Raw genomic sequence first — 10,906 nt, 5'->3', positions numbered from 1 at the left:
TCTCACGTGACCACCGCCGACAGGTTCTTGAACTGATCCAGCTTGCAATCCTTGGTCAGGTTACTGCGATCCTTGTCAAAACCCTCGAGGTCACGTCAAGACGTTGTCAAACCTTGTCATCGCTGACAACTTGGGGTAGATGGTTCGGTCTGAGCTTGCGGTGGCAGCCAGCGAGACAGCCTCTTGCATCTTCACGCAAGGGTTGCTCTGCATCTCAGCCTGCAGGCTCGAGGAGTACGTTGGCTCTACGCACTCGAAGCGAGGAGTGATCTTGCTGGCGACATACGTCTGGAAGTATTCCGGGTACGTCATTTGGGTGCCTTGAAGGAGCGGCTGTAGGGACGCCCCGAGCATGCTGTAAAGTAGCCCGTACAGGCTAGCCATGCCCTTCCCGGAGGCGAATTTGACGCCTTGGGAGGTGTTGGCGTGGAGAGAGGTCTCGTTGGCGAGCGAGAAGTCAGCACAGCAGGGCTCGCTCGTCCCCTCCCCGGCTTGTATCACCCCACACATCTGCGACTTGAAGGTCTGGTCCACCCCCCCCAACCCCCCGCAGCCCAACATGGGGGTCAGCAGGAGCGTGTAGAGCGTCTGCGTCTTGACCTTGGCGGTGGCCTTGAGCTTGTCCGAGAAGTCGTCGAGGGACGAGATGACCTTGTCGGCAACAGAGGAGGCGAACGCGTTGGTTCTGTCATTCTGAGTGTACAAGACTGGAGTCTTGGAGCGGTAGTACTTGGGGGTGTTGTACGCGAGGTTCGGTTGCTTGATCCCGAAGGTGATGGGACAGAAGGCGAACTGGCTCGCCGTAGCCAACTGAGGCTGAAAGCAAGCGTCGTTGCCATTCCCTCCACAAGTCTCACTGACTTTCTTGCACTGCAAGTTGTACTGATATGTCAAATCCTGCATCGAAAACAAAATGTCAAACGAAACATCATTGACCCTACTGTCAACTTGCCTGTGTTTTCCCCACAGGAAAGAAATAATCCGCACACGAAGATGCTCCATTACCTGCCAGTCAACTCTGTCAACCCGCAACCCTCGTCAACCAAGGCACCCACAGTATGACTTGGCGAAGGTGTCGTTAGCAGGGCCACAGTAGGGGCACCTGACCGTTGGCTGGCCGAGGAAGAGGATCTCGAGCAAGAACTGCAGCATGAGAATGATGATGATGAAGAAGATTGGGATGAGGACAAGGCAGCAGTTGGTCAGCCACTTCCTCGACTGCAGGGAGAGGTTCTTGGAGAAGGAGGCGCCGGCCTGCTGACCGAAGGAGGTGTGAAGCTTCGTGACCCGCTCCTGCACCTCTTCCTCCGATATCTTGATCATGGTGCTGTCTGAGAATAGCGACGCGTTGGTATTCTTGGGCTCCACGTAGGCAGTAGCGTTGAAGGTCGTGCCAGGAGGAGCGTTCTCAGGCACAGTGACGTTGAACGTCTGCCCCTCCACCTCCACCTGCACCAGCTCGCCAGCCCCAACCCCTTCCGGCACAGTCACCACGATCGACTTCTGCGTCACGTTTGACTCCTTCGTGTCTACCACGATCAGGTTCCCGTTCTCGTCTGCCCCCCACTTCACAGTGAACTTGACGCCATTGGGAGACACCAGCTCCTCCTCGTTTCCTAGCAAGACTCCAACTACCTCTCCATTCCTCAGAGTCACGTTCACGGTCTTGTTCAGCAACATTGCCTCCTCTTTCTCGCTCTGCTTCGCGATGTTCAGGAACACGTCCTCGAGGGTAGACATGCTCAGCTGCACGTCCACGATCGACAGCTCCTGCTTCTTGCCCTCCAGCAGCTCGAAGAAGCTCTGCAAGGCCGAGCTGTCTGCCGTCGGGACGTTGAAGTGCAGGTAAGTTTTGGACTCCTCCGACACTTCTACCCGTAGCGACTCTCTGAACATCTCCTTCACCCTCAGGCTCTGTGGAGAGTTCGGCGTCATCTTGTCCCCGCAGCTGACGCTGATCCGGTACCCTCCTCCGAAGCGAGACTTGAGTCGCACGCTGCTCCCGATGCACCTGCCTCAGCCCTCAGGCTACGCCAGCACACGCTTCCTCTCTCACCTCAGTCGACCCTTGGCCATGATGCCGATGCGATCGCCGAGGATGTCCGCCTCCTCCATGCTGTGCGTGGTGAGGACGACGCACCTGTCCTGCTTGGCCGCCTCGATCACGTCCCAGACGTGACGTCGGTTGATGGGGTCCATGCCGGTCGTCGGCTCGTCCAGGTAGACGACGCTGGGGTTGCCGATGAGGGAGACGGCGACGGACAGGCGTCGCTTCATCCCTCCTGAGAACGACCCGGCGATCTGATTGGCGGCGTCGTTGAGCCGAACCTCCTCGATCCGCTTGTCGGCCTCGTGGTACACGGAGTCCGGCTTGATCCCCTTGATGATCGCGAAGATGGCGAGGTGCTCCCGAGCCGTCAGCCTCTCCCACAAGATGTCAAACTGCGGGCAGACGCCGATGACGCGCTTGACTCGGTTCATGCCGCTGGGATGGGCGACTGTGTTTCCAAACACCAGGGCGTTTCCAGCCGTCGGGGGGAGGAAGCCAGTGAGCATGTTGATAGTCGTAGTCTTCCCAGCTCCGTTGGGCCCCAGCAGGGCGAAGAGCTGGTTCTTCTTCACAACGTACCAGGGGGCTTTGACGGCATGGAACGGCTTTCCTCCTCGCTTGAAGGTCTGTGTGAGGCCTCGGATCTCGATGGCGTTTGCTCCGTCCATGTCCTGGTTGGCTCTGGTCTTGGCTGTAGACTCTTCCGACAGCACGTCCTCGTCCTTGCTCGCCTCGATCACCGCATCCGGATCGTCTGTGATGTGAGCGGTTGATAGACCCCAGTAGGCTGGGGTGAAGAGGTACCAGGGCGCTTTCTTGACGCCCATGGCGTCAGGGAGAACGTTCTCGAGGTAGAGGCCGATGAGCGAGTAGACGAAGTACATGCCGATGTACCAGCTCCAAGAGTTGCCGACGGAGTAGGGAGGGTTGCAGAGGTCTGGGTTAATGGTGCAGTAGGAGTAGGCCTCGCTGAACCGGATCCCGTTGTTCTTGTCCGTTGCCGTGAGGGCCCCGAGGTCGGCAATGTTCTTGCTGAGCAGGTTGGGAGGGAGCAAGGAGAACAAGGGCTCCGCGGCTCTGTCACCCTTTGAGTCCTTGAGCACGTACTGCTTCGTGGTGATGTCGTACTGGTAGGAGAAGGGAGCTGTCTTCTTGTACGCGCCGTAGGGGAATCCGAAGGTGATAACGAAGAAGAAGATGAAAGCTATCAAGAACAGAGCAAAGCCAACAGTCACTGCTTGCTCGGCCCTACGAAGAAAGGCTCCAAGCATGAATGCCAGTCCAATCATGGATTGCTCAAACAGCCAAAAGGTGAGGAAAAGTACACCGAAATCATTCTTCTTGAAGATGTCGAATTGAAACATCAGCCCGAACAAGGTCAGCAGCAGCGAGTAAATGAACGCCATACTTGACTGTACCGTACAAGGTCATCCAAGGCATCGAGAAAGCAATCGCTCACCTGATAGATATGCCAAGAAAGCCAGTAGGCGACTTCAGTGAGACCCATAGAGGACAGGACCTGTCGCAGCTTCTGCTCTTTCTCAAGCACGATCTCGTTCATCTGTATCACAAAGGGGAACATGGCACACCCCAGCAGGAACAAGGGTGCTATCTGCCCTACAAACGAGGAGACCTGGAAGGCTGGATGCGCAAACTCCTCGATAGCAACGTCGATCTTGAAGTTTGGGTCCTTGAGAAAAACTTGACGTGCGATCTCCTTCTGCGCCTGCACTTGCATGGGCACGGCGAAATTGAGGAATGGACGGGTCCATGTGCCCCTGATCTGATCAGCAGCTGTCCCGTTCTCTTGGACAAGCTGATCATAAGGCGTTCAGAGATAGTTTGTGCAAACAGCAGAGATTACAAAGGTCAACGTGTTGTTGTCCGGAGATTCAAATACGTAAGCACCCTGGTAGAAGTCCAACTTAGCCTTCAAGTTCCTGTTGGCAGAGGAGAGTCTTTCTCAAACAATGTTCGTTACATTATGTCACAACAAGATCACCTGTCCAGCGAGGTCTCACTAACAAATCCTGTCGCCTGACCAAAAGGTCACATGCCGGGGCTGAGTTTAGGTGGAGCGAACCGGAACGATGTTGGTGCCGTTGGAAGTCGAGTAATCGATCCCGTTCTTGATCAGAGCTCGCACAACTTTATGTACTCTGAAAAGCTCGCAAGGCTGCAAGCAACCCTGAGGCTAAAGTGACCAGCATCAGTAAACGCGACCAAGCATGACAGCAATCACCGCCGACAAGTCGCATACTGTCGCAGTGCACGTCCCACCGCTGCAGTCGAGAGGTCAGGAACGATGTAATGACTCGCATGTACCTCCAAGAAACTCCCGAAATGAAGTCCTGCAGGCTGGAATAGTCCTTATCCGGGAAGTAGTTGTCTTTGGGAGCGGGGGAGTACCCAAAGGTAACGCATCCTTTCTCAGAAGCCTTTGGAACGCATGATGGAATTTTGCTAACTGTCTGTCTTGTCGGGTGCGGAATATCCTTCACGTATGTCTCAGAGCCGAACCGTGCCAACAACCCTTCATTGCATAAGAAGATGAGCAGCACGAAGAAAAACGAAGCAAAGATTCTGAGGAACGTTGAAGTGTAATTCCGTTTGGCTAGGATGAAGTTCTTGAGCAGCAATGCACACGTCTGCCTGTAAATCGTGACAGGATACGACTGATTTGCATCCATGACGTCTGTGAGATGCATTTCAGTCAGTTTCATTACCACGTCTCTGAAGCCCACGGCATACCTGGTAATTCCAAATCTGCTACGTTCCCCTGCCTGCCTGCTTGGACAAGACTGTCCTCATGCCCTATCTCGCCCAGCTGTTGTTCTTGTCTAGCTATTTCTTGATCTCCCATGTTGTTAAGGTTTCGATCAACTCCACATACACAAGGATCGCTGATACAACCCTATGAGAGTCTGAAAATCAACAGCAAACGTCAGTTCCAATCCCAAGCCTCTGCCGTGATGATCGGTCGTCCTCTCCTCAACCTCTATGTAATCCCCTCATTTTCATATGATTTCAGTCTGTAATGCAAATGCACGACTCCGCTTGAAACCGTCCCTTCCCCTCGACCACTCTCCGGCTGTATCTCCTTCGCCAGATTCTTCTTGTCCTTCTTTGACCTGTCTTCTCCGACTTACTCTGCATCACTATATCTTCATGATCTCTCTCCCCTTTCAACGATCATTCATCTTCCCTCGCTCCTCGCTCCTCGCTCCTCCCTCCCTCCCTCTTTCTCGCTCCCTCCCTTCCCTCCCACTCTGCCCTGGGTTTGAGCATTTCCAGGCATTTCACCTACACCTTCGGCTACCCCACCTACCCCTATTTTCTATATACTTAGTACCCCCTCCCACCCTTCGAATGCTACACCACCCTAGTAATTTACTACTTGATCACCCCTCCCTTCAACCCTCTTCATTTCCGAATGCACCCCACCCCTCTATGTCTGAATTTCTGTCACACCCACCCGTTCGATCACTGACTTTTTCAACTCAGAAGCACCGGTTCATTCACACTTTCACTCCATTCTTTCACCCTACCCTACCCAACCCTTTCACAGGACCACCCCACCTTCAAGGAACCCCGCTCATCCCCTGCTATGATTACAATCCAGCTTATGGTCACACCCCCACTTCCCTGACTACCCCCCATAATCCTCGGTTGACCAATGACCACCCTATCTTTACACTCCATGGACCCTAGGTGTGTGGGGTGAGGAATTCAGAATGAATACCCCTACCCACCATCACGTCCCCTCCGGTCCACCGTCCAGCATGTCACTGAGAGATGCGATTAGTGAGGGGTGGTTTTTTTGAAAATTCGAACTCCATCTATGTAATGGAGGGGTAGGTGTTACGATGAGGGTAGGGGTGGGAATGGGACATGAAAGGGACCACTTGGGACCATTCCGATGACTGATAAGGTGGCTAGACGAGGGGGTGGGGTAGAGGGACGTGATGAATCTCGGAAGAGATATGGGGGGACGTGACTAGCGGGTGAAAAGTCTCCAGTCAACGAGTCATGGCTCACTACTCTCTTTATCCCACCCCCACCCTCACCCCCACCCTGATTAAAGGCTACCCCACCGGTCCAGCTGCGGTATCTGGTATGACCCACCCCTTGTATCGGCCTCGCTTTACCATACATGTGCCCGTGACTCGTCCGATCACCGTCGGTGTTCCCGGCGCTACGAGCAACTCCGATGAGACTGGCCCCTGCTCCCGCACCATGACCAGGCCCAGCATCGTAGCCGGAAGACTGAGACATGGGCGAAGGTGGGATCAAGAGCATCGAGGTGTGAGTTTCCGAGGAGTGGAGGAGACGACAGAAAATTTGTGTTGGCGTTGTCATCGCCACCTATCTCAGGGGTTTCCTTTGCCAGTGCTAGTGACAGTGCAAATGATAATTGTTTGCAGAGGATTATCAGAAGGACAGATATCGGCGCATGTGTTGCATCATATAAGGGGAAGGATAAAGTTTGAGATTACTGGTCCATACTATCAGGTAGCCCGCTCTGACTTGTCTTTGCTATGATCCCTTGTCAACTGCAATATATACACGCAACCCTTACCCTCATCTTCCTCCCGCCTCTCTTCCATCCACAACCAGCAAGAAGGAAGAAAGGCGGGGAGAAAACATCAGCATCCGTTCTGCAGAATGAGGAAAATGATCTTCACCTTCCATGGACAACCTGGAGGTTTGCCGAGAACCTTGCGAGCATGCAGCAAGCAAGTCAGCTTCAGAGACTGTTGCTCTGCCACGAAGTGTACCGCAGGAGAAGACATTGGATCCGAGCTCCATCTCCCTATTCTCTTCAAAATAAGTTTTCCCATGAGCACTTGAATGTCATAACAACTACCAACTGCCGTTTATTTCTGTCCTGGAGACACATGCTTGAAAAGCTTAGATGCGATCTTGATGGTGTCTTGAGCAACCATCGCAGCACATTGCACTGATTTTTCTTGTCGTCCGAACACTCTCCAAGCAGCTCCTGTACCCTGGAGCTGCGGCTCGGTTTACCGCAGTCACGTAGTAGACTCGTCAGTGTCGGACCTTCAAGCCTTGTCGGTGTTGGCCGCTAGAGCACGCACCGTGGCACTGGCATGCCAGTTGAGTTGGTCTCCTACTACCCACGCCCTGACTACCGTATGGCAAAGCGATGCCACCCTATGCCAGTTGCACAGCTCTAAGCCTGATGAAAGTTATCATGCGGCATGGCCACCCGTGACCAAGAGGCTCGGTTCAAGTCCAGCACTCAGTGACTGACTATCTGATCAGCACGGTAAGAAGCCTTACTATCAAGGCCCTCGGCGGTTCAACGTTTGAGCAGGAGCCGCGGCTCTTGCGGGTCGTTTCAAGGGCCAGCTTGTGTCACACTGTGACACAACTTAGGCAGTAAGATACTCAGTCAGAGGGTATCAAGTTTCTTTACCGTGATTGGTCCCGGGTCAGCCTCATGCCACGGCGGTGGCGGCTAAAAGCCGGGCCCGGCGGCACCGGGCCCGTTCCGGGAGTCGGATACGGCGTAGCCTTCGGAGTATCGTAGCTTAACCGTTACAGAAGATGTAGACATCGTTACAGGATCCTCTTCATATGATGTGGCCCCCCATGCGATCGGAGGGAAAGAAGAGGAGCGAGGCGAGGCGAGGCGAGGAGAGGAAAGGAGAGAGGAGGAGGAGGAGGAGTAGAGGAGAGACGAGACGAGGAGAGAGGCGAGGTAAGGCGAAGAGAGGATAGATGAGGAGAAGAGGAGAAGAGGAGAGAGGAGAGATGGGAAGCGGAGGAGGAGAAGAGGAAAAGAGGAAGAGGGGAGGGCAGGGGACAGCAGGTGAGGAGATGAGATAAGAGGAGAAGAGGAGAAGAGAAGGGAGAGATGAAAGCAATTGGAGGCCAGACAAGCAGCGGAAAGTAAGAGGCGTTGCGATCAGCAAACAGGATGAGTCATGTCGATCAGGGGAGAATCTGAACTAAGACCTGGCGAAGGGAGCATTGCTTGAGACGCGACGATAGCATGCTCCACGAGGAGGATGTAAAGAGTACGGGAGGCGATTGTTCCACTTGAGCAGTGATGTAGAATGCTGGAAGGTGCAGCAGGCTGTAGGAACCATAAAGAATTATCACCTCTTCTGCTTGCCTGACTCGTGGATGCGCAAGATGCCTGAGGCGGCCGGAAAGCGAAAAGCTGAAAACGAAGTGAACGGGGAGCAGCCGAGCAAGAAGGGATCTGCCTTCAACGAGTTCACTGGCGTGTTTGATGGGTCAGCCATGGCATCTCCCTGTCCTCCAACCGGCTGAGGCCCATGGCAGGTTGGTGCAAGACATCCTTGGCTTGCTGCCCAAGGAGCTTCCGGACGAGTCCCTTGCCTACATCAAGAAGATGTGTCACTACACCTGCTACGGTGAGAAAGGAGAGCTGGAGGAGAGCTGGAGGGGATGATGGGACCGCAGGCGGCAAGATGACGCGAGGGATTACGGTGGGAGCGACGTACGCGGACGTGGCGAGGAGCAGAGGAGAAGAGCCTTCGGAGCAGGCCATGTTTGTTGCCAAGGTGAAGCGTATGAGATGGTTGTAGGCTGCTTGTAGTATATGAGATGACTGTAGACTTCTTGTTTCTGTGCTTCTGTTGTAACTTTTGCTTTTCAGGTTATCGGCTGGTGTATCGAGTGGCTTCAAGCTTGCTTCTTGGTTGGGACAATGACCCCCCCTTCTCCCTCCCCCCTCCCCCCCCCCTCCTCACCTCTCCGATCTCCTCCAATCTTTCCTCTTCTCTAATCCCCATCAATTCTCTCCTCCTCCTCCTCCTCCTCCTCCTCGTCTATCTCTTCTCTCTTCCCCCCCTGCTCCCCTCTCTCCCTCCTCTCCCTTCTCTCCCCACTCGTTGCATGACTCACCCACCCGAAGGTTCTCGATGACATCATGGATGAGTCGCACACGCGCAGAGGTCAACCATGCTGGTCAGTCTGAGTCCTCCAAGTCGCCACGTGCTGCTTCCTTGTCGCTTCGTGCAACCTTGTCGTTCGCGTCCCCGACATGTTCCACAAGATGCACGTTGAGCTGACAAGAAGATGTTTGTGATGTGATCGCTCCTCGACCCTCAGTACATGAACATGTCTGGCAAGGCTGATCTGCATGTTCAGGTACAAGCTCCCGGAGGTTAAGAAGATGGCCATCAACGACGGCCTGGTAGGATTCGTCTTTGATGTGATGTGATGTGATGTGATGTGATGTGATGTGATGTGATGTGATGTGATGTGATGTGATGTGATGTGATGTGATGTGATGTGATGTGATGTGACTGGGACGAAGATCCTGGAGTCCTGCATCTTCCTCCTCCTCAAGAAGCACGTCAAACCCTACAACGTTGAGCTGTACCACAACTGCGTCGAACTTTTCCACGAGGTGAACCAGCCATCCCATTCCTGCTCCTTCCCATACCCCCTTCTCTTCTTCCTCCCCCTCCCCCTCCCACAAATCCCTTCCTTCGTCCTTGCCATTCCCGTTGGCTTTCTGCTTGTTTGCTCTCCTTTCACACTCTCGTCTGCTCCTCGTCGTCCTCGTCCTCGTCCTCGTCCTCCTCGTCCTCGTCCTCCTCTCCCTCCCCCTCCCACAAATCCCTTCTTTCGTTCTTGCCATTCCCGTTGGCTTTCTGCTTGTTTGCTCTACTTTCACACTCTCGTCTCCTCCTCGTCCTCGTCCTCGTCGTCCTCGTCGTCCTCGTCCTCGTCCTCGCCCTCGTCCTCGTCCTCGTCCTCGCCCTCGCCCTCGTCCTTGTCCTCCTCCTCACTTCTGCCCAGGTTTCCTTCCAGACGGAGCTTGGCCAGCTGCTCGACATGACGACGGAGTCTCCTGGTGCCCGCAGCTGCTCCTGAACCCTCTCCTCCTCACCTCCACCCCCTGCAGAAGGCAAGTTGGACTTCTCCCGTTTCACCCTTGAGGTCTGCAAGAGGCCGCAAACAACGGGAGGTGACGAGCTTGTAGAGGTACAAGCTCATCGTCAAGTACAAGACCGCCTTCTACTCCTTCTACCTGCCCGTTGCTGCTGGGCTTTACCTGGCCGGTACTGCCCCCCCCCCCTCGCCCCTTTCCATCCTCCCTATCCCTCATTGCACTTCAATTTTCTCTCCCTTCCTGTCCTGCCTGCCTGCCTGCCTGCCTGCCTGCCTGCCTGCCTGCATCTTCTCTTCTCAACCTGCACGCAGGGTTGACGGGAGAGAAGGACCTGGAGCTGACCAAGGAGATCACCATCGCTATGGGCGAGTACTTCCAGGTACCCCTCCCCCCCTCCCTCCCTCCCTTCCTCCCTCTCCTCGTTTTTCCCGCCTATCAACCCTTTTCTCGTTCCCTCCCTTGACTCGCCAATGCTGCAGATCCAGGATGACTTCTTGGACTGTTATGGCGATCCGGAGACCATCGGAAAGGTCCGCTCTGACTTACTCCCTCTTCCTCCTCCTTCCCCCACTCTTTCTCTTGCTCTTCCTCTTTTCCTCTTCTTCTTCCTCCTCCCCTTCCCTCTCCTCGTTTCCCTCCCTTCTCCCTCTCGTCGTTTCTCCCTTGGATCTATCAACCCTTTCCTCCTTCCCTCCTTTCTCCTATTGTCCTCCTCGTCGTCATCTCTTGTCCTCCCCTTCTTCACCTGCTCTTCCAAACACACCCGACTTCCTCCTTTCCCTTTCTTCTTGCGCAGGCAGGTACTGACTTCTGGTCTTCATGTCAGATCGGCACAGACATCCAGGACAAGAAGTGCGGCTGGTTGTGCGTGCAGGCTTTGATGAAGTGCAACGAAGAGCAGGTGAGGAGGACGAGGAGGACGAGGACGAGGACGAGGACGAGGACGAGGAGGAGAGGAC

The 10,906-nt window shown here is 54.6% G+C and overlaps 2 protein-coding genes across 2 annotated transcripts in view; one reads left to right on the top strand and one right to left on the bottom strand.

Moving 5' to 3' along the window:
* Positions 1–1,038: 1,038 nt before the first annotated feature.
* GUITHDRAFT_82405 (hypothetical protein) lies at positions 1,039–4,740 on the bottom strand (the record flags this gene model as incomplete). Its single annotated transcript, XM_005819247.1, has 6 exons — positions 1,039–2,011; positions 2,057–3,127; positions 3,209–3,462; positions 3,510–3,866; positions 4,134–4,189; positions 4,311–4,740. The coding sequence occupies 6 exons, from the start codon at positions 4,738–4,740 to the stop codon at positions 1,039–1,041; spliced, it is 3,141 nt and encodes a 1,046-aa protein (XP_005819304.1).
* Positions 4,741–8,212: 3,472 nt separating this feature from the next.
* The window catches only part of GUITHDRAFT_166729 (hypothetical protein), a gene marked incomplete at both ends in the record, with an annotated part of 3,129 nt that continues 435 nt past the window's right edge, over positions 8,213–10,906 (top strand). Inside the window, 13 exons of the mRNA XM_005819246.1 lie at positions 8,213–8,316; positions 8,366–8,457; positions 8,507–8,607; positions 8,703–8,744; positions 8,961–9,013; positions 9,197–9,242; positions 9,366–9,458; positions 9,854–9,908; positions 9,960–9,994; positions 10,038–10,116; positions 10,259–10,326; positions 10,427–10,477; positions 10,744–10,848. Of these exons, the coding sequence (XP_005819303.1) occupies positions 8,213–8,316; positions 8,366–8,457; positions 8,507–8,607; positions 8,703–8,744; positions 8,961–9,013; positions 9,197–9,242; positions 9,366–9,458; positions 9,854–9,908; positions 9,960–9,994; positions 10,038–10,116; positions 10,259–10,326; positions 10,427–10,477; positions 10,744–10,848 (924 nt within the window). The remainder of the gene's footprint in view (positions 8,317–8,365; positions 8,458–8,506; positions 8,608–8,702; positions 8,745–8,960; positions 9,014–9,196; positions 9,243–9,365; positions 9,459–9,853; positions 9,909–9,959; positions 9,995–10,037; positions 10,117–10,258; positions 10,327–10,426; positions 10,478–10,743; positions 10,849–10,906) is intronic.

Source organism: Guillardia theta, assembly GCF_000315625.1.
Source record: "Guillardia theta CCMP2712 unplaced genomic scaffold GUITHscaffold_235, whole genome shotgun sequence".
Lineage (NCBI taxonomy): Eukaryota > Cryptophyceae > Pyrenomonadales > Geminigeraceae > Guillardia > Guillardia theta.
This window is presented reverse-complemented; position numbering and strand designations above follow the sequence as displayed.